The sequence below is a fragment of the Panthera leo genome, chromosome B3, assembly GCF_018350215.1.
Source record: "Panthera leo isolate Ple1 chromosome B3, P.leo_Ple1_pat1.1, whole genome shotgun sequence".
In the NCBI taxonomy this organism is placed as follows: Eukaryota; Metazoa; Chordata; class Mammalia; order Carnivora; family Felidae; genus Panthera; species Panthera leo.
The window spans coordinates 32,405,538-32,432,252 of record NC_056684.1 but is presented as its reverse complement, the minus strand read 5'-3'; the positions used below and the strand labels follow the sequence as shown (position 1 = coordinate 32,432,252).

The 26,715-nt window shown below is 43.2% G+C and overlaps 2 protein-coding genes across 6 annotated transcripts in view; one reads left to right on the top strand and one right to left on the bottom strand.

The window, feature by feature from the left end:
* REC114 (REC114 meiotic recombination protein) overlaps positions 1–12,633 on the top strand; it is a 173,398-nt gene extending 160,765 nt beyond the window's left edge. For 4 of the 5 annotated variants that reach the window (XM_042941463.1, XM_042941462.1, XM_042941461.1 and 1 more), the window contains 3 exons: positions 3,820–4,032; positions 9,509–9,598; positions 12,372–12,633. In XM_042941463.1, coding sequence (XP_042797397.1) covers positions 3,820–4,032; positions 9,509–9,598; positions 12,372–12,536 — 468 coding nt within the window. In that variant the 3' untranslated portion in view covers positions 12,537–12,633. Of the gene's footprint in view, positions 1–3,819; positions 4,033–8,687; positions 8,755–9,508; positions 9,599–12,371 lie in introns of all 5 variants that reach the window. The other variant, XM_042941460.1, reaches the window with a different exon arrangement.
* The window catches only part of NPTN (neuroplastin), a 36,934-nt gene continuing 22,850 nt past the window's right edge, over positions 12,632–26,715 (bottom strand). The window contains exons 5-8 of the mRNA XM_042941464.1: positions 22,032–22,305; positions 15,116–15,137; positions 14,211–14,285; positions 12,632–13,660 (exon numbers count right to left, since the gene is read on the bottom strand). Of these exons, the coding sequence (XP_042797398.1) occupies positions 14,225–14,285; positions 15,116–15,137; positions 22,032–22,305 (357 nt within the window). The 3' untranslated portion in view covers positions 12,632–13,660; positions 14,211–14,224. The remainder of the gene's footprint in view (positions 13,661–14,210; positions 14,286–15,115; positions 15,138–22,031; positions 22,306–26,715) is intronic.

The following is a 26,715-nucleotide window of genomic DNA, read 5'->3' as shown; positions in this document are numbered from 1 at the left end:
TAATTTCTGCCTACTTGTAAGTTGGGCTTCCTTTTTTTTGTTAGTAATTCTGATCAAAATGGTCCAGGCCAACCGGCAAAGGGTCTACATGTAATTACCTACCTAAAGGGACTTTGGTTTAAAGGAATAAACATAAACCACTCTCCTCTTTACCCCCCAGTAACTCACTGAAGAATGTTCTCATGATTTTGTCTAGCCTAGGCTTTGAGTAATGCCTCTTGGTTTCAGAGTAAAGGATCAAAGAAAAGTGTTGAAGCCCCTTCTCTCATTAAGTCCTTTTTCTGTACTCCCCTCTCCCTCCTTTTCTATGGTAGAGGAATTCTCTACCAGTGGTGGGGAAAACTGCTTTGGTTGGGGTCCTAGTGATAGGGGACTATATAGATCTGAGCATTGGATCTAAAACCAGCAGGAAAACCCGGCAAGCTGGTGAGGACTTGTATCTCTGTGGTTCTCCTCCCACGTGGTGTTAACCAGGTGCCTGTCTTCCACGTATGCTGGCACCATATAACATCAGCTGTAGAGCCTGAGGCTTAAGAATCTCCAAAAGGAGATGCTGTTCATGCCCAAGAGTCAGAATTTACTGGGCCAATGCCTTCCAGAAGGCGGAGCCTGACTTTCCTGTGAGCACATGAAGAGAAGTGTCAAGAGGCAAGCCCTTATCCTTAACTTTTGTTTCCTCAAGGCGTCTGTGTGAAGGGAATTTTCTGTTTGTTGTAATAACTTGAAATTAAGCGTTCTAAAATAGGAGAGAACAATCTAACATTACGCCATCACCTAAAATACAGTAATTTTGAGTTAATCTCCTTAGATGATAGACTATATTTAGGCCAGTTCATGGCTGTTGATACATACTTGAAAACTTTTCATTTCACCACAAGAAGCCCTTTCTCACTTAATTATGGCATAAGAATAAATCTGATTAAGATTTTCAACCTAGGAGTCCTTTTTGTTAACACAGTGACAGTTTTCCATTGTGCCCCACGGCACTGAGGATGTGGGATGGTGATGTAACTCACTGTCACATTTTTCTTGATGTACCTTAGTTTTATCTTGGGTCCACATGCATTGAGGTGATATTTCTGGCTTCAGATGATAAAGCTCAAATTGTACCTGAGAATTTTACAGAAGCAAATACGGAGCCAGGCTTCAGTTAGGCTATTGAACATATAGCCTACCCTGTCATTCTGGGAACTACATTCTAAAGAAACCCTAACTGTCCAGACTCCTTCTTATGCACATTCACATACAGACACCTCTAGGCTTACATGATTGGTCTGAGATTTTTGCCCTGACAATACACTTAATACTCATCTGTTTCTGTATACAGCTTTTCATCCAGCTAAGAGGCACAATTTTTAATGTGATTACTTTTCAAAAGTTGATTACAAAATCAGCATGGAAATATCTAATATAAAGATATTTCATATAAAAAAGGTATTTCTTTTTTAATTACTTTTTTAAAAATTTGTTTAATGTTTATTTATTTTTGAGAGAGAGACAGAGCACAAGCAGGGGAGGGGGCAGAGAAAGAGGGAGACACAGAATCCAAAGCAGGCTCCAGGCTCTGAGCTGTCAGCACAGAGCCCAATGTGGGGCTTGAACCCATGAACCGTCAGATCATGACCTGAGCTGAAGTCAGATACTCAACCAACTGAGCCACCGAGGCACCCCTAAAAAAGGTATTTCATATAGATGTCTTCATATAGAGTTTAAAGTAGTGTAAGTAAATTGGAAACAACTAATTAATTGTAAACAGGAAATCAGGTCAGTTTTATAAAAAACGATGCATAGAGTTACCAAAAATGGAATGTATAGTTCTCTCAGTTCTTTTCCCTTCCTCAGGGAAAAATCAGCTTTCAGTTACTCTTGAGAGTCTGGGGATTTATTCATCCAAGAGCAAAATGGCTAAGGAAATGAATAGGTAATACAGAAGAGATACAAATGACCAATATGCAGAAGAAAAATATTCAACCTTACTTGTAATCAAAGAAATGAAATTCTGCAATAAAAATCTATGTTACCCTAGTAGATTTAAAAACATTTAAAAGAGGGGCTCCTGGGATGGCTCAGTTGGTTAAGTGTCCGACTTCAGCTCAGGTCATGATCTCCTGGTTCATGAGTTTGGCTCTGTGCTGTCAGGGGGAGCCTGCTTTGGAACCTCTGTCTCCCTCTCTCTGCCCCTGCTCCATGCATGTGTGCACATTTGCCTGTGCTCTCTCTCAAAAATAAACTTAAAAAAATTTTTTTTTAATTTAAAAGAATAAGAATCTCCAGTGTTGGAGAGACTCTCAGTGGGAGTAAATTGATACTACCTCGCCCATGGCAGTTTGGCACTACCAAAATACCCAAGACCTTTTGACCAGGCAAATCTGCTTTTAGGCATTTATGCACAGATGTATGTATAAGAAGGCCTACCAAAGCTTTGTGGCTTACAATAGGAAAAAGGCTATAGATAAATGTTAGTAGGGGCCAGTTAAATAAAGGAATACTCTTCAGCCATTGAGAGCAATGAACTATACTTCTATTTTATACTTCTTATTAAATAAAAAAATCAGGTTACTAAACAGTAGTATAGTCTACCATATATATATATATATATATATATATATATATATATATATATATATATATAAAATAATATTTTATACATTATATATATTCATTGTTGTAGGGGATGATAATGGATTATTTTATACTTAGGAAAAAGATGAAATGAATTAAAAGATAAGATCACCCAACAGTGGCAGTAAGGAGGGGGGCAGGGTCTGTTCTTCTAAACATGACACCTTACCGTCACTTAGCCATGCTCAGAGTTTTCTCTAACTTAAATATGTGGCTTTGCCTAATGGCTTTATCTAAAAATGTAAATAGTGCAAATTGGGACTAGGCAAACCAAGGAATTTTTACCTGTGGGAACTTACAGGATTTTGTGAACTCTAGCTAGAAACATTTTCCTGTTAGCAGAGTGATTTATGTGTTTAATAAATGTCACTGTGCTGAGTTAGCATCTGGACTTCTTTACAGAAGAAACTGAACAAAGGCACACGATACATACCATCTGTTTGGTATGTATCGATTCCTCTAAACTAGATGGAATATTAGACTAGAAAAACAGGAAACTATTGCTACTAAAATACTGGATTTATCATTGTTACTGTTACAATTTAGTTCTAGTTTTAAACTTACAAGCCAGTAAGTTTGATGTAGTTGCCAAATTTTTTACAATTCTAACTGCATCTCTCCCACATTTGCTGATTTGCCAAGGGATGGAACTCATACAGTAAATTAAAGGCAAGAGGCAATTTGTGTGGTAGTCTGGCTTCTTTAAGAATAAAGGGCACTACAGATTGCTAATAGGAGCTTCGTTAGCTCTTAGTATCTGCCTGTCCCCTGTTCCCCAGTCTCGTTTGTCAACTTCGCTGGTTTGTTTAGAGTACCATGTACCCAGTTTGCTCTTTTATATACTTAGGTTTAGAAAAATTTTGTTGAGCTAGCACTGATTTTTCACCTAAGGAATTAGAAGCTATGAAATCTTTATTCCAGAGTAAGACAAAACACTGGTATTTTACTGTAGTCAGTAGTGACTTTCCTGGTCTGTATGATACGGGCTTTTCCATTTTTGCTGATGTCAATTCCCTGAAGGAAACAAATTTAGTATGAGCAGCTCCCCGAAGGGGGAAGAAAGGAAATTACTGCCTTTTCTCTATCCACATTACCAATCTAGAGTTACCGCTCCCCGCAAAGGGAAGCACTCCCTAGAGGTGCCCACAGTAAATAAAAGTGAGGGCTTCTAGGGGGAACTTTGCATCTGCCCAACAGAACAAGAGCCGCATGTTCCGGGTGCAGTTTAGTGGAGGGTCCAAGGAGCAGGCGCTGGAAAGCTGCTGCAGCTGCGTGCAGAAGCTGGCCCAGTATGTGACCGTCCAGGAGCCTGACAGAGTCAGCCAGGAACTCAGGCCGAGTGCTGGCCTGCTGGGGGCAGGTGAAAGCCAAGGGAAGGATTGTGCACAGCGCATCCCACCGCAGCACCGGGTAAGTAGGCCAGTGTGTTGGCTGCATGAGAAACCTGACAAAGTATTGCTTTATGGGGACGAAATCACAGTGGAATGTGTTGAATCTATCCGGTTTGTAGGTTAAAACATACCTAATGTCGAGTGACATATTTAAAAAAAAAATTTTTTTTAATGTTTATTCATTTTTGAGAGAGACAGAGCACAAGTGGGTACAGGGCAGAGAGAGAGAGGGAGACACAGAATCTGAAACAGGCTCCAGGCTCTGAGCTGTCAGCACAGAGCCTGACGCGGGGCTCGAACTCCTGAACCGGGAGATCATGACCTGAGCCAAGGTTGGACGCTCAACCGACTGAGCCACCCAGGCACCCCGAGTGATGTATTTTTAAAAATATTTTTAAGTCTGTTTATTTTGAGAGAGAGGGCGCACATGAGCAGCAGAGAGAAGATCGCAAGCAGGCTCACGCCATCAGTGAGCCCAATGTGGGGCTCAAACTCCCAAACCATGAGATCATGACCTGAGTCGAAATCAAGAGTTGGACACCTGACTGAGCCACCCAGGCACCCCCATAATGTTGACTGACTTATTTAGATTGAAGATTGATCCTCATCGTAGCTACCTATAATCCTAGACATCAGATTAGCCAGGTGTCCCGGCTACATTCTGGGTGTCATCATAGACAGTGGTTCTCAAAGTATGGTCTGTGGACCCTTTCCTGAGACCTTTCTCAAGGGGTCCATAAAGTCACCATTATTTTTATAATACTGAGACGTTATTTGCCCTTTTCGCTTTGTCAGTATTTGCATTAATCTGACAAAAGAATTGTGAGCAAAGCTGCTGTCACCTTGGTACCCATCAAGGTAGTGGCCTGAAACCGTGCAGGTGGTGATCAGTCTTCACCAATCACTCGCAGTAAGAACACAGGCAGAGCTGCTGTGCCCTGGGAGGCGAGGTGGCTGTTTGGAAGGGAAGTGCCTGAGGGCCTGTGCTGGGCGCTGAACCGGGCCTTCTTCACGGAACACCGTTAGTACTTGAAAGAACAAGATAAACTAGGGTTATTCATACTTGGGCATTCAGTGGACACTTTCTCAAATGAAGGGAGCCTATCATTTCAGGAAAACAACTAATAGTATTTATCGACAATGATGAAGTAAGCTTTTCAAGGAAAAATTGGACTCTTGGAAAACGTGTATGTATCTGCCACTTGACCTCCACAGCTCCCTAACTCAGAAGACTATTCTGATAGTGCTTTTAACGAACGTGAGTGTTTTTCTTTGGATATAATTACGTGACAAGATGTTTCAACATTTTGGAAGATCTGTATAGTCCAGCCAATCAGTATTTTCCAAATGACCAATCCAATGATGCTACAAAATCATGCACGGATAAAAGATCCATTCAAAGTGCAAAACAGACCAGTGGTTTTAATATAACAAAGTGTAACAAGTTCATTGCTATGATTTCAGATTCCATGTATACAGCTAACTTTTAAAAACCAATCAATTGTTGAGTTTTGGTGTTCTATCAAAGAATATCTATTCACAATTATCCGAAAAGGCTACTGTAAGATACTTCTGCCTTTTCCATCTACGTATCTATGTGAAGCCAGACTTTCTTCATGTACCTCATCCAAAGCAACAGACTGAATGCAGTAGATAGGAGAGTCGAGCCGTCTTCCATTAAGCTAGACATTCCAGAGATTTGCAAAATCATGACGTCTTTATTTTAGGAAATAGAGTTACTTTTCATAAACATTTTAAATAACATATATTGGGTTCACTTTTAAATGAATATTTTTAATTTTTGCTTTCACTTTTAACATGTAAATATTAGATATAGCCTAAAAAGCAGCTGTCCGAGGGCCTCAATAGTTTGTCAGATCATAGAAGGAGCTTGTGATCCTAAGTTTGAGAAGCACTGTTACAGAATTTCTCCAGGAAGTACATATTCTCATGCTTCTTTGGCCTAATCCCAAATGCTGTTAGCATAGGCATTTGCCTCTGCTTTTGAGATGAAATTCTAGTTTCAAGTTGGGTTTTTTATTTTCTACTTTGAGAAATGATTTTCCAAACCTGGCTTTCTAGCCTTTCATCCTATAAGGGCCCTTAAACTCAATGGAGCAAGACCATTCATTGTTGCTGTTTTATCACCAAGTTTCTTGTGGTTCATAATTTACCTAGGGGGAACATAAATTTACATTATTTATCATAAGGTCTTTTTCTTTCAACAAGTGCTGTATGATTTCCTCTTGAATGTGTTCAGTTTGCCAAATAAGATTTCTAGAATTCTTTCCCTCCATTTGTTTGTCTGATCTTTGTGAAGATTTCTTCATGCTAAAGCTCCATTTCTTACAAACCCTGGATCTGGTTTCATTTTGCCACATCAGCTCCTGCTATATTAAGAATCCCTTCCCTGAAAATGGGATGGAGTGGTTTATTACAAGGTACTCTATTAGTTTATGATCCTTTGCCCCCTAAGTAGAATGTCTTCTTTTGTAGGTTTCATCGATCGTTATTAGATTCAGATTACGGTACCCAGTGCATGGAGTGGGACAGGAACCGAATAGGGTGCTAGAATTTGGGAAGTACGTCTGGAATGCCTTATAAAGGCAATGAAGACACGCCAGGCTGGAGCCTAACCAGGCTACACACTTACCTAAATATAAGAAGATAAATTGAGGCTGTAGCATGTAGGAGCAGATGCAGACTGAGGGTTCTGAGCTACAGCAACAAATGGAAGTTCTAGCTCTGATTTCAAAGGCTGGCCCCCAATACCCAGGTAGAAATATCCCCAGAGTGGCTAGACATTTTTCACATCTTTCCTCGATGCTGTATTCAGGGACTTTGACGATCTGCAGTTGGGGGTTATGCAATGCTGTGCAAAGACCACAGGCTTCAGAATCAAAATGGATCTAGGTTTGAATCCTGGCCCTGCTAGTGGCCGCGTGATTTCGTGAGCCCCTGAACCTCATCTGTAACATGGCAAGACGGAAATGCTGTATATACAGACATAGTACAGTGCCTGGCAAACATCTAAATAACATTATTCATTATTACTATTATTGCCAGTACCGTTACCCTCCCAGATCTGTGTTCCCTTGCAAGTGAACACGTTAGCGCGCTGGTCAGTAAGCAAGGGTCAGAACTCCCAAGGCAAGGGGACTGTAAGATGGAACGTCTACAGCTGCAGAGCAGAAGACAAGGTAAAGCCACTAGGTTAATTTGCCAGAGTGTAGACATTGTGAAATACTGCCTAGAACATTCTAGTCTTCCTAATGGCAAAACATTCCCAGGTTTGTCGTAGCTGCTCCTGTGCAAATTTGGTATCACGTTCCCTTTCTCAGAATCCATCTTGAGAGTTGCAAGCTGTAGCCAAGTTCTAGTCCTCTTGCTGCCCTCCTGGACTCAGGTGTCATTTCCCCAATGCCTTATATATACCTTCTTATCTGAAATAGTTCTCTTCTTTGCAGGTAGAGATAATTTCCTGTCTTTTCATTTCACGTTCTTCAGTCATTTCCCAGAACATTTGGTTTTTATTCTTCCTCAGCTTTGTAATTTTACCAACTGTGGCCTAACCAAGGCTTCTCAACCCGAGGGCTTCTAAGGCAGCCCAGCCCACCCCGAAGAAGGGGGAAAGGAAAGACAGGAAGGCGAATGGCAGTTCCCATCCGAACTGTCCGTTGTTGATACAAGAAGTCCAAAAGAAGAAAGCAGCCAGGAGGCTCCAGTTACTGTGTGCACAGCACCTTCCTTGTCTGTGCACTTGGGTGGAGGACGGTCTGATCCCGGAGCCACCTACTCACCTCAGGTGGTTCCACCACACTTGGCTACTCTCCAGCGTTTGTGCAACATGATGTTGGGTTGTTGTCTGCCCCGTGTTTGAAGAACATGTGTGACGTGAACTGGTACTCTAGGAAAGCATCAAAAGTCGGAGCTAGAAGAAATGCCAGGCACCGGAGTCTTTGATTTTTACAGATGAGGAAACTGAACAGAGAAAGGGGGCTTGCCTGAGGACTCCTGATTCATTAGAGTTCCTTATGTTTTTGCTCATTTTTAGTATTCCTGACTAGTTTTCTTTTTGTTCTTTCCTTCCTGTCTCCCTCCCATTTTTGATGCTTCCAGATCTGCTTTTCCGTTAGTACCTAGTGTTAATACCTATTACTTTTCTGTTAATACCCACTACTAGCAATAGTCAGCTTCACGTAAGAGGAGACAAAATTTGGACACTCTGACTTCTGCCAGCCGTGACGTGATGCTGTTAGAGGCATCTTCTAGGGAGAGCCTGGTTTCTCTCTGTATGCCACCAGCTTGTATGTGGGATGGGCGCGCCTGTGTGCAATAGCCCCAGGTATCCAAAACCTAGCCAGAGCTGCAGACACGTGGCTAGGAAGGAGGGGTGGTGGGGCTTCGGAAACTGTGCTCTTAAGTAGAGGCGGCCTTCGGAGGCCTTTTAGGCCTCCAGGCCACCTCCTACACTGTGCTTTTGCCTGCGCTCTATCCAAGAAAAGCCCCTCACGTTGTAGATTCTTTTGAAATAGATTCTGAAGCATTCCTACACTTCATGCTTAGTGTACCACCTACTATGGCTCACCCCCTCCACTGTAAGCTTGAAGTCTTATACCTGCCTTCATTCTAGCACCTCTTAGGTTGCATGCTAATCACTGTTCTACTTGTTAGGTTCTCACTTGGCTGTGGGTTCTTGAGGGCTGGACCACTACCTTGTTCTCCGTGGCCCCCTTCTGTGGTAGGCACTAACACTGTTGAATGAAGATATCTCGGTATTTTACTAACAGAAGAACTCATTCCCTTGGAATGTCTAAAATGAGATTTTTTTTTTAAGTTTTATTAAAAGCATATGGTTATCTTGAAATCATAGGGTTTATTTCTTCCCCTGCTTTGCTTTTCTGTCGTGACCATGTATTACTGGAGTTGTAACTCTCAGAAAGTAACAAATCAGGGGCGCCTAGTTGGTTGAGCTCAGTTGGTTGAGCGTCCCAATTCTTGGTTTCAGCTCAGGTCATGATCTTGGCAGTTTGTGAGTTCGAGCCCCACATCGGGCTCCGTGCTGTCAGCACGGAGCCTGCTTGGGATTTTTTTCTCCCTGCCCCTCTCCCACGCGCTCTCTCCTCTCTCAAAATAAACAAACTTTAAAAACAAAATCATTATCGGAATCTGGACAGTGTCCACTGCCCTCCAGCACCAGCACATGGTCCTGGGCTGGGCCTCTGAAGACAGGAGAACATGATGGGGTTGGACAGCCGGTGTGACACCGAGGAACACCAGGCGCAGGGCAGGAACCTCAGACAGAAACTCTGTCCATAACCCCCTCCTGTAGTGAATCAAGGGACAGCCCAGCTTAAACCAGGACAGAGTCCACTGACAATGACTTTATGCCTTTACTGACACTGGTATTTTCTTTTCACACAAGTACATGTGTGGCCAGTCCTATGATGGCCAGTGGCATTTCTGATTACGTTCAGCTCGTCTCCTAATTGCAGTCACACCAGAAGCCAGAGAAGCAGCAGCAGGATGGACCGGCTGGCACAGGGACTTCAGGAGGAAGGACCTCAGTGAGTTGGTTGGCTCAGGTAGGGCCTATTTCCCTGTTGTCTTCCTTGGTCACAAGACACAGTGATCCTGAGGAATTTGTATCCTTCTGTTCACCCCTCTGTGGAATAGTGACATGAAGTGCCAGCAGAGAGAGGACAGCAGAGACAGATGGGGCCGCTTCCGCCTACCTGTGCCGTCGGGTGCGGTGGCGCCACTGAAGAGCTGCCCTCCGAGGAGGGGGGTGGGGGCGCTGTTAGCTTTTCAATGTGTGACATAAAGAATTTAATTGCCACGCTCCCAAAGAGAAATAAAGGGAAGAATTTCCATTTAATTTCGGAAATGAGATTGAGAACTATCCTAAGGCAGGTATCAATATGAATTTGGAGCCAGCTCAGTGATGGTCTCTGTGGCAGCAGATTTCCGGTGCTAAGAGCTGAGGATGTCCGGAAACCTGGGAGGACTCAGCCTTGTTCCCACAGACTTGCTTTCAGACATTCCCCTCCCCTTGCAGCTTGCTGTTACCAAAGCATCCCACAAAACCTATTCATTCAAATTCAGGGTTACTTGATGCCCTGCTCTGCTGGGAGCTCCTGGAGGCCTGTCTCCTCCTGTGTTCCCTGCTGCGCTCGACAGCAGCTCTCCGGCCAACAGCTTGTGCTTTCCACACAGTTCTGCATGGAAATCAGTATTTAAGGATGAGTTTTCTTCTTAATGTATTTATTGAACTGTGCTAACAGTAGTATAAAACGGAAAATATGGGTGTTTCCTCCATCTGGCTTACCACTCAAAATAAATAGACAGTCCTACAATTAAAAATTTAAGACGATTAAATAAGAATTCACATCTATTTCTTTTAATAACTTAGCAACCACAACAAAAAAAAATTAAAAGCTTCTTTGTCCAGCAGCAGGACAAACTCCACAGTGACCCAGTTTGTAGCCTCATATTTGCATTGTGGTTAGAGGTTAATTGAATGAGTGGCTGAGGAAAACATGGAAACAAGGCAGGGTATGATATCGTTATTCAGGAAAGATCAGATGCTGCAGAAGGCGGACCGTAGCCCAGCGTATTCACATAGTGGAGAACCACGTACGAACCATGCACCAGGCGGGCGGCTCAGATAGGTTTCTCATTTGCTCTAACCTTCTGGACAAGTTGTTGCATGAACATAAGTGCATAAAACGTTTTAGGAACCAATTTAATGTTACATCTTATTACCCAGAATTCCATTTCAGCTACACAAACGTACACTAAGGATGCTCCTCAGTGTTGTTCATAGTAACAAAACTGGCAACAACATAAATGTGCACTAGTAGGATACTAAGTGGTTTTAAGTGTGGTATAACCACAAATGGGATAAAAATGCAGTCAATAAAAGTGATATAGATCCCTATCTGTTGACGTGGAAGATATTTGTAATACGTTAAGTTTTTTAAAAGGTTAGAAATAGCATGGATGGTTTAGTTTTTATAGAAACACAAACACACAAACTAGGTCTGGAAAGAGATACACTGACCTGCTAACAGTGGCTCTCACTGGAGAACAGGGCTCCATGTTACTTTCACATTCTTCTGAGAGGCTAGTTTGAATTTATTAAATTTCTATTACAGTTTCTAGAGAAATAGCAATTGTGCACACCAAAACACACCAAACCATGCCATCCATAGAAAGGGCATAAAACCACCTACCTAGTAGATGGAGTGTGAAGAGTAAATATGGCGACGGAGTCAAAGCAGCAAACACAGATGTAACACAGCAGGGCTGGAGCCCATTGTATCACAGTAGACTGTGGATCTGCTGTCACCGTATCTTCCAAATTGCCAAGCACAGTCAGACTTTCATTTGAACTCTGATATCTAAATCTGGGCAACTTACTCAGCTGGTTATTTTTTTTTTATTTTGAGAGAGACAACTGAGCGGGGGAGGGGAAGGAGCAGAGAGAGGGAGAGACAGAATTCCAAGCAGGTTCCACACTGTCAGCACAGAGCCTGACTCAGGTTTTAATCCCACAAACCATGAGATCATGACCTGAGCTGAAATCAAGAGTGGGGACACTTAACTGACTGAGCCACCCAGGCGCCCCTCAGCTGGTTTAAAACACTGCAAGTTACCAAAGAAGTCATACAGGTGGCAAATAAGCATGTGAAAAAATGCTTGACATTATAGAACTTCCATTTATGACATTCTGGAAAAGGTAAAGCTACACAGTAATGGAGAACAGATCAGCGGTTGCTTGCCAGGGGTTGTTTGACACTAAGAGTGTAGGCAGCATGAAGAAATTTTCGGCAGGAGGTGGAGAGGTATGGAAATGTCCGTGTCTTCTCTGTGGTGATAGTCACATGCCTCTCCCTGTCAAACTTCGTGGACAGGACTGGAAAGAGACATGAGTGAGCTAATTATCTCCTTTGGACAGTGAGTCTGTGACCTCTCTTTATTACATTCAGAACCCGCCTTCCACAAGGTGAACGGCTCACACCCATTCATCTGGGAGGTGAGAAAGATGAACTAAGCTAGTGCATTTCATTCATTGACAACTTTCTTACCCACAAAATGTTAACACAGTATTCCTCATTAAAGCAGGACCTTACCTTTGTAAATCATTTCATTAATTTGACATGCTTAAGGATACAAGTTTATCTCACTTCCTATGTGTAGAGGCATTATATATAGGAACCCCGTAAAGGTAATAAACACTAATTTTTGGTGTTTCCCTGATATTTCCTAAAAGCAAAGTTTTTCTGTGTTCTGTTATTTCAGGCCATTGCTTTTGGCTATAATCACTAATAAACTACTCTTCTGGAATCCCCCTAGTCTCTCCTGGTGTCAGAGGAGCTGTCCCCGGTCTATGAACAATCTGCGTGGGACACGGAAGACTTACGCCCCTTTCTGCGCTTGTGCCTCATGGATCAGAATTTCCCCGCATTTGTGGAAGAGGTGGAAAAGGAACTTAAAAAGCTGACGGGGTTGAGAAATTAACACTCCACGTACATATAGAACTAAGGAACTTGAAAAAGTTCACTGAAAAAGTGCTTCCTCCTAAGATTAGATACAATAAAGAGTATTATTCCAAGCACCTTTTATCAATGTTTTATTTTTAAAAACAGTGAATCCACTTTTTTTATACATCATTGCACTTCAACACTTACACAGAACACAAGTACATGCATCTACGGTTACACACCGCATGAGAACCCTGCCGGGTGAGAAAATCTACACTCAACTGTTTTAAATCAATGTGAAAAATACAGTGTCAACCCCAGAGGATAACTAGTTGCATAGAATACCATGCTATAACATTTCAAGGTCATTGAAAACAAAAGGTAAATTATAAAAGTTTGCCTTAATTGAATGTACAATAAGGTTCAACACAACAGTGCAAAAGGATTTAAGAATTTACATGATTTAACAGAAGAAAAAATAATCACTTCAAAAGCAATCATACATATATACTGCAATTCAATATATCCATTCAGTGGAGTGTTCCAGCTTTTTATCAAAGTCATAGGTTAAGCCCTTAAAATTATAGATTTCAGTTTATATTACTCATCTTTATGTACCAGAACTGCACAATCTCCTCATCTGACAACATACAGTAAGGAATGAATATCAGCAGCTAAAAAATGAAACAAGCATTTATTTTATTTTGGATTTCTCCCACCCCCAAAAATATAAATATATATATATATATATTTATATACTGTATATATCTGTAGGTTTTGCTGTACTTTACAAAAATGTTATCACTAGATGGCAGCAGTGCATTTTAGAGCTTTGCCAATTTTAACAGCTGCATTAAGTAAAAAATGGCGCATGCATGATCCGATCCTCAGAGGACCTTTTCACTTCTACTTAAATATTTTAACAAAGGGGGGAAAAAAAGCAACATTCACAGCACATCAAGCCCCAAATAGTTTACACCTTCTACACTGAAGCATTGTTTAAAATGTACCTGACTAGATCACCCTTACAGGAAAGGCTAAATAAGGCATGCTTTAGACAGTCATTTGTGGTGCTGCTCACTTAAAAGGGGAGAGAACCAAAGAGGTCCAAGCAGAAAATTTAGCAGATCATGTTGCCACCAGTTTCAGGAACCTAAAGATCTGTGAAGAAAAAGTATTTGGAAATTAAAAGGGAATATGCACTGTCCCCGAAGACTACACCAAATCCTACATACGACAAAGCTTTGGTTCAGACAGCATGCGCAGGGATGTGGTGTGAAACTCTGATCTCCATGTGCCGGCATGGAAGGCACTCTGGCCCAGCTATGCCCGGCCACCATCCTTGCCTTGCCCTCACAAGCAAAGTGGAATTAACTGGCCTCTGGGGATAATCCACCCAAGGTGACCATTTTTACCTCTTTTTTCAAAATACAGTTAAATAGCGGTGCAGAGGATGCATTTTGAGACACCATACGTATTCTGAAACGGCACTTCTATAAATATGTGGAACAACACAGCTGAAAATGTTCCTTTCCGGCTGCTGCACTGGACGGAGGGCAAACAGAACTTGTTCCATCATATCAACAGCTCTGAAATGAACTAGAAGATCCTACAACATGCTACCAACTACCAAAGAATGTGCAACAAGGTCAACAGAGGCAACGTTCGTTTGCATATAATTTTTAAAATTTCTAAGGCAGGCCATACTTACATTATAAGCAGTATTTAATTTGTGTTTCTCTGGCGCAAGTTTTTATCTTTGTGATTGTTGGTAGAGTTGGTTTTCCTTTGGAGGAAAAATTGCATTATAAGAGTTAAAGTCAGTGGCAACTCTTGAAATTCTAACACATGGAAATACAGGGATTCTTTCACTTACTACCATCCCTGGTATAGTAAGAAATTTTACTGCACAACATTAGTCAATAAAAATATTCTTTGTGTAAAGTGCATACACACACACCTTCAGTTAATCCTTTTGACTCCCAAGGCAGACAACATACAGGTAACTTTCCATCCGATTTACAAACTATAATCTAATTACCCTAACGGTGTATGGACAGTGGTTTCTTCTCTACTGAACACCACAGTCTCTTCTCGAATGATAAAAGATAATCACACACAGGCGGGCAGTGGTGTGCCCTCTGGCACTTGGCCAATCTGGGCCTCTCACCCCTTAGTCCCCAACTCTAGGAGACTCCGCTTCTCCTGGACCGACTGAAGATTTGCAGTACCGTCCGTCTTGGCTACACGCAATTGTTAATGAAGCCAGACAGCTTCTCCATGCTATAGTCTAGCTTGAAATTAACGTTCACAAAACCGGCAGTCTCCGATACACTTGTTATTTCCTCCACACTATCAATTCAAGTATATAGGACGTGCAAAATTTTAAACGGTTTTTTGCATGGCGTTCCGCCTTGTGTTGTTACGGAAAACAAAACTGCACAGCCTGTCCTGGGAATCAAATGGCTGTCAGCTCCATGTCTGCATAGCTAGGGAGTCTACACTACAACACTCATTTCCACCCGCTGGCTCCCCACCACCTTAGCTACTCACTCCATTCAATTAAACTGCAAATACAAAATAAACTACTGAATCAGTGTCCAACAAAGTACTCACATTGGCCCAGCTGGTTCATCGTCTGTAAGGTATTCCGTTTTTTAATAATCCATTGAGAGACAGGAGGAGAAAGGAGAAAATCGTGAGACTCTACATTAAGAATTAACAGAAGAGCAAACGGCAAGTGGCAAACATGGCTATTCATAGCATTTATTCAAGGCCATTCCATCTGGAGGTGCAAAACACTCATGGAGTTATTACTTCTAGATTCGAGTTTTTAATGGCGGGTATGTTGTTTCAATGGTTTTAGTTGACACTGGGAATGCTTGTCATGAAAAACTGCAACTGTAGCGGACAGACAGGCTGCGATATTATACTCATCTTGTCCCCAAGTTCCAGTGGTTCACTCTTAGAGAAATGAGAACACAAACCAACATTTCAGTTGTAAAATCCTGCTGTTTGTTTTCTTGTGGTGAATGCATGGCTCAATCCTGCAGTGTGGACGGATGTGTGTGTTCTATACATTTAGCCACACATCCTCACTTCCCCCAAAGACAGTGTTCTTGCTGTTTTGTAATCTTTAGGAGAGTCTTTAGTCTGGCGAATGAGATTGAGGGAGAGGAAGCCACAACAGTTCAACCTAATACTGGGTCAGCCCAGCTGGGCTATGCCAGCACAAGTGCATACATAACCAGAAGACGTTCTGTGAGCACATCAGGGAGAGCTGAATAGTGGTGACATCCCTCTGGAAAAGACTTCAGACTTCTGACAGAAAAGACAGGCTCAACTCGAGCCCTGGCCAAAACCAGAACCCGAATCCAGATGAGCCACGAGATAGTTTTTGTTTTGTTTTGTTTTTTTTAAACCAAAAAGCTGACATCATCTGAGTTTAGAAGCCTTTTTAAATTGGTATTTCATTATTCTGATTTACAAGTTTTTCTTTCCTGTTTCAACTAAGGGCAACTTGGTCCCCTTTAAGCAGGGATATATGTACATGGGGAGGGAACAAGCAAGTGCTCTTAGTTTTTCTGTTTTATACCAGTCAGGTAGACTAAATGATTCTGAGCAGTTTGGTTTAGCTGAAGGCTTCTAGAAAAACTCTCAGCAGGATTCCACAAGGGGGCTTGGTGCACATGAAGCAGTTATGGAGATTACAGTCTCAGTGTAGGCATCTGCAGGCGCACACGTCAGGAGTAATGTCTGTCACAGGGAGACATTGCTCCACCTGGTCCTTCGAGGCAACGGAGAGGCAAAGCCACCGCCAGCACACACAGTGACTGGAGCAAAAAAAGATTAAAAAAAAAAACAAACGAACGAACTAACCACAAACCAATGACTTCTCAGCCAAACAACAGGCTGGCGACACACCAGTGTCCAACAGGATTCTACTACTAACAGTACACTATTGAACAGGTACAAAGAACAAACTAAGAGTCGAGGACACCCGAGACATCAGTGTGCTGTGTATGCAGTGAAGATACACGAAGACATATCAGGACTGAGACACACGAGCCCGGCCTAAATCTACCCTCACCACAACACCCGACTGCTCTCAGCATCCAGGCCAAGCCAGCTCAGCTACATGCTAGGAACTAAGCACTTCAGGGACTTAAAGGAAAAGACACAGGAGCAAACTTAGGATAGTTTTAGTGCTCTGGCTGTGTACCGGAAAACACAAAATTCTAAAGATAACTGACAAGACCACCACCAACCTACTCCCAATGTGGAAAGAAAAAGCAGGGGAGGGGGGACATCGCGATAGCCAAGCTACTCTTCTCAAAGCATGACGCTGTCGGCACCGACCCGAGCACTTTACACGCAAGCTTTTCTTTTGGTGGGGGGTTATGCCCTGCTGTCCGCCCAGTGGGGTCGTCTTCCGGCCTGACAAGCCGGTAACGTGCAAAGGGCCGCACGTCGGGGTTTTAGCAACAGCGGCTCCGGTGCAGCTGCCATGCCTGCGAGTGGGAGCGGGTGCTATTCACGCTAGTGTCTAAGCCTCACTTCATCTCTCTCCCCACATCCACCTGCACATTTACAAGAAATCGAGAAAAGAGCCTCGTGTCTCCTACTGCCCTGGACTGAGCCACTATCCGCAGCACCACTCTCCCTTTACAGGTCAGACAATAAACAACCTGACCCTAACAGGGAAACCAGGAGAGAGGGAAAGAACAGAACTACAGAAAAAAAGGTACGAAAATCAAAAAGTAAATGAGAATTGAACAGCAAACTGAAATCCAAATTAGTTGTGAAAGTGAATGAAGTAAACTTGAAGAAAAGTGTTAACATCATGAACTGTGCATCGTATAGACTGAAGCGGAGATTAAACAAACTCCAAAAGCATGCATATCGCTCACTTACCACCATGTTTTAAGGGTTTGATGCAATTGAGGGGGGAAAAAAAAGAAGTCATAGTAACCGACAAATATCAACATACCCCAAACCCTCAGGCCAAAAGATAGCTGCTTAAACAAGGGCTCCTCTCTTCACCTAGGCATTACTCACAACCACTGGCTAGATGAGAGGAAGAGGACTGGGGAGAAGGGAAACAAGATGCTTCTGGAATCCACCTCAGGAGAGTGAAGTTCCTGGTGGAACTGCTGTCTTCCCAACAGACGTACTCCGGCCCTCACTCCCCTAGATCACATGGCCGTGTCATCAGGAAGAGTGCTCTGCGATGCCCGCTAAAGAACGGGTTACCTGACATGGTAGCACCTCCAAAAAGATGGCTTTCCAGTCAGAATGACCAAGAGGGGCCTGTCTGGTCAAAGCTCCTTGTTCACTGCCTTCATCTCACGGAGGATGGGCTTTTATAGTTTCTAAACCTGCTTACATTTCGCCTCATCTCAGCAGATTAGCATTAAACCAGAGACTGATTAACAGTTACTTCCAGTTTCCTTTCATATTTGGTCCTATTGTATTTTCTCCATAAGGTAACGGACTCAGAGGACCCCTAGTTAAGAGACAATGAAAGGTGTGTTTTGCATGTCATTCTAAAGATCACATTTCTTTACCAACATTCCTGATCTGTTGTAAAGCTTCATATTCCCAACTGATAGATTTTTCGGATGTCAGAATACCTCTTAATTGTAGAGTGTCTAACAGAGTTCGAATACATCAGAGCCACTAAAAATGGTCCCCCCAAAACCTCAGATCTCCATCAGTAACTTAGAAGAGTCCCTTTGAACTGCTTATAAAAATTATCTCCCTAACGTGAAAACAGAAAACTCTTTTTGATGCCACCACTGCTCTTCTTAAATCAGCTCCTACTGTTTTCACCTGCGGTCACTAAAACGTCCAGTAGAACTGAAGGCACCAACCATGAGGCAGGTTCCCGCCTCATCTCCCCAGGTGAGCGGGGAGGGGGGAACTTGGAAGCACACACCAACCCCTCTGCTTCACTCAGCAGAGAACCAGCACAGAAGGTCTGCTCCAGGCATGTGAGCTGTAGGATGGATGGAAGGCTAGGGGGATGCTGGCTGGACCCACTCTTTTTAGAAAATTACCATGTAATATTTTCAGAGAATGTAGTCAAGTGAGGAGTAAGCTGAAAAAACGAAGCCCTTGTTTGTCTCCATGACTCATCTGTTCCTGAAAACACTGAAGGTAAAAGGTGAGATGCAGACCATCTATCTAGAAGACAACCAATCTACTGGGCACCGATCCTCAAAGAGACCACAGCAGGGGCTTAAAGGGACTTAGTGTGAGTTTTGCTTAAAAATGTTCTGAGTAGATGCCAGCAGACTAAGACACAGAGGCCTTTTTTCCCCCTCCCCCTAACTGGAAGTAGCTAACCCTTAACCCTAAGCATTTTCTATGTGAGAAATCTAAAGCAACCTTTGCCATTCTGGTGAAGCGTACTTGGAGTAAACTCTCTAAGTTCAAATCTGTGGTGTGTAGTTTTAAACTGTTCACTTAGTGCTTTTCTGGTCAGGGGCTGAGTTACCAAGAACTCACAGACTACCCGAATGTGAGTATTATGAGTTTTATATGAAATTTGTTCATATAAGAAGAAGTTCAGTAAGTCAAAAATAAATCCTAGGTCTACCTTGATAATAAAAAGTACCTATTTTGGCAGAGAAAGCATGTCAGGCATATTTAAAAAATCCATTTTCACAGTGGCACAAATAAGTCAACAGAGCCACAGATGGCTGGCTGATAAAAATCCATCACCTCTAAAACTCCCAATTCGTATCAGATACAAGGTACCTCTTCATTCATTCCACAAAGGAGTGCCCGCATCTCTCTATATGTAGACCTGGGGACAGGGTAGGTGGGGAGAAAGCATATGAGGGATGCATAGGAGTTGAGGGGAAACTGGCTGGAAAAAAAGCCACAGCATAAGGAAAACTCACTGAGGAACAATCAACTTTTTTTTTCTTTAATAATTCCAGGAGGACAAGAAATAAAGGGGCATAGGAGCAGGGAGGGGTTTGAGAGGAGGAGGCAAACAAAGGAGAAAACTCTGGGATGGAAATGCCGGAGCAAGGCAGGGAAGTGGAGATGGAGAATGGAGCCTGGGCCGCGCTGGCTGTCGGGAAGGGAGCAGAGAGGAGGCGAACACCGCAATAATTCCAGCATCCCAGGTCTGTTGCCCCAATTCAAGAACAAAAAAAGTAAACGCTGCTTGCATTACATTTCTTCCAAGAGATCAGAGCAAAGAGATTTTACTTTGCACTTACCCACGTCTTTTATGTAGGATTCTTCCACTGTCTATAATAATTTAGCTTAAAAGAAGTACCTTCCCTTCAGGAAGCTGTTCAGAAGATTTACTGGCCACAGAGGACTCCTCTACGCAACTGGCCACCACTTGAGTTCAGTAGCCATGGAGCTCTAGCTCTTTTAAGATAGCCACTTCCCTGGGCAGGTGTCTGCACTTGCCAGAACCAATACTAACCACTTCTCAAATCTAACCCAAATGTCTTCCAGACACGCTGGGAGAGCAACCTGGTAAACAAAGTGGCTTCCTACGAGGAAGACCGGAACCTCTGATGGAGACCAGCTAAGCCAACATATCACTCTGCCAAGAGAGCAGCACCCAGCCTCATCATCTTAAAATAAAAAATCAGGTCCTGAAGCCCATCTTTGCCCTTTCCTACCTGACTTTTTGCTTCTCCAACCTTTCCAAAGGGAAGGCTGAGCAAGGTGATATTTAGCAAAGCAAAAGCATTCTGAGGGGATGAAAAGCCCTTTGCAGGACTGAGGCATAACTGCTTCTAAAGAGCTGTGCTAGAAATACAGACAACTTCCCTTTACTCTCAGGCCTAAATACAGGTATTCTGCCTTGCTTGGGAGTCCTAATTTGTAGCAGGAAAGAGAAAAATCTAGAGAAAAAAGCATTATGCATATGTGAAAAATCCCAAGAATGCAGTTCACCTCGTAGAACAGCAGTTCTGTGCACCTAGGAGAAGGAATGTAAAAATCCCGGGGGCACACTTCTGTTGCAGGGAATCAGCTCATTTATTCACACAGGCCCATCGACTTCCAGCTGGCGTCCGCCTCACTCCTCGGTCTAGCTCACTGCTGGATGTACACCGGGAGGGGTTCTGCCAGGGCTCCCTACATGCGTTGTTAGTGTCAGCGACAAATCTTTTTGCCAGCCTCCCTAGAATACTCCCCTCTACTTAGTGCAGGCAGAGATTTGGAGGTGCTGAGAAGAAACGAAAAGAGGGGAAGAGGCTGCTGTTCTCAAACATGGCCTTCCAGACAGGCTGAAGCCACCAGCATGCCTTCAGGGCTGCATGACTTCTGAGGGAGCAGCAGATCCCCCTTAGCAATTCTCCACAGACACACATGGTTGGGGCTGCAGTCCTGCTGGTCAGCCACGGGGACAAGGACAACTCTGTGGGGCAAGGCACAGGACCACAGTGCACAAGCACAGGCCCAGAACAGTCACACCAGAGTTGGCAACCCCACCATCACCCAAGGCCTGCCTCCACTGAACTTGGGCACACACCCTTCTCATCTAGTCAGTGATGAACAAGTGGGGGTAATCTCTGGCTGGCCGATTCATTTGCTGATGACGTGACAGGACAGGAGGGTGGGGGGCTAGTCAGAAAGCTGAAGGAGCTACTGATACAAGTCTCCAGCAGGAGCTGTCCCCTGACTGGAATCCCAGGGTTACAAATGGAATACCAAAAAAAAAAAAAAAAAAAAAAAAAAAAAACCACAAAGATTTCCTAGGACCTTCCTGATTGTAAGCATGTCCCCAAATCTAAGATCCATGTTCTTTCCAAAGCTTAACAGTTCACTGTAGTCCTAGTGCCGCTCTATCCACTCCCATCTCTGGCACTCCACCAGCCTGCGGGTGCCACCCTGGGGCCTGGGCTCCAGGTGTTACTGCTTAGCTATCTCTGCCTTAAAAGTGGGGGTGTGGATGGATCAGACTCCACCACTTTGTCTGTGAGACAGAAAAGCCAAATGCTAGGTGCCTGCTTCATCAAGAACCTTGAAAACCTATCAAAGGGACCAACCAAGGGAACCAAAGGCTGGCCTGTTCCAATGGCTTTTCTCAAGAACAGTTTGACTGGACTGGGGCAGTTACCTACAGGGGCTACACGAGGCAACCATGTGACAACCAATTAGATACCTTAAATCTGCCTGAAAGGCCAGGTGGCCTGCGATCTTGGGGTGGCTTCTAGGCTTGACTTGGATTCTCCTCAAGCTCAATCTGCCTGATGATCTGTATTGAAGGAGGACAGAGCTGAACAAAGAGACTGACAGCTGCCCGCTCCCCACATGGGGCCTGAAGGGCAGATGGGACTGGGGCTTGGAGAACACCCAAATGGAGGGACAGAGCTAATAATTATAGCTCTAGGTGGCTAATCTTAGGGGTAGGGATTAAGGAACCAGTATGAGAATTTTCCTTCTCTCCTTTTGGGACTGAACCCCAACATACTTATAGTCCTCTTTGGGTGCTTGGAAACCATCCCAAGGAACCAACCCCAACATTATAGCTATTTTGTAGGGATGCTCTTACCATCAGGAACTTCATCTGGCCTCTTCCTCTTCTCATACACAACAATGATCACCACCAAGATGATGATTTCAGCCAGAATTCCCAAAAAAGGCCAGAGTGGGGCCAGGTGGCTCCGTACCCTGAGGATGGTGACAACGGAGGCAGAGCCAATGGAGTTGGTAGCATTACATTCATACTCGCCAGGGTCTTCCGTGATCTGGAGATTCACGATGTTCAGCTCAGTATAATTTTCCTTGTTGATGATGAAGAAGCGGCCAGAGGTATTGACAATGTCCTGCTCAGGGTGGAGAAAGGGAGAACACACAGAGGTCAGAGTAGTTGAGTTCGTGTCCAAGATAAGGTGGCACTGTTCTCCATTCTTAGCAAGATCACTGGCTGGGATGAGGGAGCAGTGTCTAGGACCATCTTTGTCCAGGTAACTTGTGAGCCCTTCATTATTAACTTCCTTTCAATATCGACAACAACAACATTAGTAAACTTCTGGTAGAGCCAGGTTAAGGCCTCCCCTACTGTTGGTCCTCCAGACTTCTCCAACTTCTATGAAGTGACTGGAAGACCTACTCAATCTAGAAAATGCTACTTCAAATACCATATGGTAAGAAACCATAACACAGAAGGAGAATTGAGAAGGAGGGGTGTGACCTCCACGGTCAGGCATATATGCTAACCTCAGGCCTGTCTGATGACTTCAGAGTCAGGACATCTACTTCGTGCTTGGTGAATTCTGGGAAGTCTCCTTAAACTTCCTCCAAAAACAATACTAAGAACTTGCTCCTAGTCAAGGCTAGAGAAATTCGTAACTGCCCTTTCCTTTCAGAATTACAGGGTTAAAGCAAAGTTTATTCAATCAATCAACTATTTACTAATGTATGCTACATGTCTTATATCCTACCAAGGGGAAGGTGAAATAGGGAAAAGTATGATACAAAAACGAACAAGGAGACTGACCTCAAGAGGGAACCTCAAAAGGGATAGTCATAGGAATGCGACGAGAAGCCCCAATGGAGGGCATGTACCGAATACTGTGGGGCAGAGTGAGTGGCCAGTGCCAGAAACAGTCAGGGAAAGCTTGACAAGAGCCAGCTTTTGCACTAGATTGTGGGGAGGAGAGGTGCTAAGTAGGACGGGAGTACTCCAGGCCCATGTGGGAAGGCGGAGGTGAGAGTGCACAAGCAGGGCTCTAGGTGGAGCTGGGATCCAGCAGGCTTATAGCACTGATCCCCTGGGGTAGCAGGAAAATGGACTCATGTGCCAGTTGTTATGCAACAACTAAAGTGTAATCAGAAATAGTAGAGAGGAAAGGGGAAGATAATCCCCAGAATGATGTCTAGCTATAGCATACAATCGTGTCTGCAGCTGAGTGTGGGTATGCCTGAAATGGCAAACTCAGCCTTCAAAACAAGTTATCCCATGAAGCTTCGACTCGAGGACTTGGAAAGCTGCCAACTTCTCTCACCCCCCACCCCCACCCCCTCCCGCCCTACCGGCTCACTAATTCCATGTTTTTCACTTATAACAGAAATGAGTATTGTCTTCTTTGATCCACAGGCCTTCACTAAGTATTTTCTGAATACCATTATATGCAAGAAACTTTTAACCTTTTCAATCAATGCATAATAAGATACTGAGTGGAGACTTGTCCTGTTGCTACAGAATTGATGACTAAGGAGAAGCATCAAAAGTACCCTATATTCTTGGATGAAAGCACAGCATAGGGAATAGAGTCGATAATACTGTAATGACGTGTAAGGTAACAAATGGTGACTACGCTAATCGTGGTGAGTGCTGCATTATGTACAGAACTGTCAAATTACTATGCTGTATACCTGAAACTAATATAACATTATATGTCAACTATACTTCAATAATAAAAATGTGTACATTTTTTTTTAAAAAAAGGATTCAGGGGCGCCTGGGTGGCGCAGTCGGTTAAGCGTCCGACTTCAGCCAGGTCACGATCTCGCGGTCCGTGAGTTCGAGCCCCACGTCAGGCTCTGGGCTGATGGCTCGGAGCCTGGAGCCTGTTTCCGATTCTGTGTCTCCCTCTCTCTCTGCCCCTCCCCCCCTTCATGCTCTGTCTCTCTCTGTCCCAAAAAAAATAAATAAATAAATAAATAAATAAATAAATAAATAAAAAAAGGATTCAAACACCATTAACTTGCACTTAGGAAGCGTTCACATACATTTATGACTGATAGTGACTGATACTTAGGTTTCAGTATCAAGACTGTATCACCTTAGTCATTAGATATTCAAACCTTCTACAGTGTTGGTGATTTTTCATCTCACCTGTCAAAGACTAAAAATAATATATGTAAGTATGCCACCATATAATTGTGCTTCTGGCTACATTTCCATATATTTCCAATTTTTAATTCATTCATTTTGGAACTGTACTATGTAGTGTGAAAAGATCATGATAGCTTTGTCTTTATTATGGATTAATCCTCTTATGATAAAAAGGAACTCTTGGTTTAACCTTTTTAAGGTATTACTTTTTATTAGTTATTATTTTTGAGAGAGAAAGAGACAGAGTATGGGGGGGGGGGGGCAGGAAAGCGGGGGGAAGAGGGGCAGAGAGAGACAGAGTATGTGAAGCAGGCTCTCCCCCGACAGCAGAGAGCCCGATGCTGGATTCAAACTCATGATCATGACCTGAGGTGAAGTTGGACACTTAACTGAACCACCAGGCACCCTGGTTTAATGTTTTTTATTTGAATTTCACTTTCTGTGATGTTAAGATTTCCACTTGTTCTTTCTATTTATAGAATTTCACTATATCTTTGTCCATCATTTTTGTTTTAACACTTTTATATTATTTTGTTATATGTAGATTATCTTAAACAACATATCATATTTTTGTTTCTTAAATCTGCCTTTTAAGGAGGATACCTAAAACTTTGTATTTAACACGACTGTAATTTTTACATTTATGGTCAGAAATTATGATTTACTTTAAAAAAAAAGTACCTATCTCTTTAAAAGAAAAAAAAAAAAAAAGGTTCAAACAAATCAGGGGGCAAATAGTCCTGCTAGGGCTTACTACAAGGGAGTCCATCAAGCCACCTTACCCCTCACATGACCACATCAACCCTTACCAATCTATAAAAGAGAAGACAGGATTAGAGGTGACAGGAAGAGAGTTATACTTGGCATTGCATGCAGCTTCCCACCCTGCAGCTGAGTGGAACAGGCACCAAGAGAATCACTCAGGCTGGGGGTGCCAAGAAGAAACTATCTTTTTCCAGTAGGTATTTGTTTAGGAAGGAGACCGGCTGATGTGCCGTATGCCTCTCAATCTTGGAAAGGGCTATTTGGAGATCTGAAGGCAGAGTGGCCTATACTCCCAGGATTTGAAGAGCCATGATGTTCACGTTTCCCTGACAGGGTTGGTTGCCTTCTGGGTGAGAAGACCCCAGCAGTAAAAATCATCTGTGGCCGGAGCTAAGCAGGAAACAGAGATTTTGGTTAGAGTAGACCTCTAATATCTGAGAACTGGTCCTATAAGAACCAACACAAGTTCTTACAAGATCCAGATCTGGACACCTGCCAACGCAGAGGCCACAGAAGTAGCAGCCAAGAAGCAGTGGGCTATAGGATAAGTCAGATGAGCCATACTTGTCCTCTTTCCCACTCCATACAGAAGAAAAACCCAGAAGACAGAATGAAGACAATCCTCTGCTCCCCTTGTAGCCTAGGGAAAGGGGATGAGAGAGAAAACTGGAATTTTGGATTGGGCTGGACTAAATTCTTTAAAAACAAAGAGGTCCAACAAAGTTATGGGATCTGTCTAGAAAAGGGATCTGTACTGAAATTAGTGTCTAGAAAAAAACTGAAAGCATTTTATCTTAGCCCTCAACCAAGTTTAGACTGTTCGACAAACTGGTTTTCAAAGGCATCAACCTAGAAATTGCTTTTCTTTTCCCTGCCCCTCTTTCATTAAAAGTTTTCTGTTTCCCAAACGATTCACAGCTTGAAAGCAACAAGAAGTAGTAATTGATTTCAAAGGTTCTTCACAATGTAACAGATAATTAAGAGTTCATGGGCATGAGGGGCATCTGGGTTGTTCAGGAGGTTAAGTGTATGACTTCATTTAGTGGTTCATGAGTTTGAGCCCCGTGTCAGGCTCTGTGCTGACAGCTCAGAGCCTGGAGCCCACTTCAGATTCTGTCTGTCTGTCTGTCTGTCTGTCTCTCTCTCTCTCTCTCTCTGCCCCTCCCCTGCCCACACTCTGTCCCTCAAAAAAAAAAAACATAAAACAAACAAACAAAAAAAGAATTCATGGGCATGAGAAGAAGAGGAGATGAAAATATCCACTGAGGAATCCCAATCTGCTTTGGCAAAAGCTCAAGGGCTCTCCTACCCAGATACCAGGAGAGAAATGGGCATTTGCTTGCCAGCACTTTAGAGAATTAAATATTTTGTTGACTTTTCAGGGCCTGCTCTGAAAATAACCTCTCCCTTCCTCATCACGACCCCTTATTAGTGGGTTTCTGAAATCTAGTCATCATTGTTAATGTCAGAGTCCTTACCACCACTTGACATATCATTATTGAGAGATCCTAGAGTGGGAAGAATTATGGACTGGAAATTTAAAAAAAATGGATTTGACCCTTCCTTGGTTTTGTCACTAATTCACCTTGGTTAATAATGCAACCTTTCTGAAGAAGCAGATTAGATTATC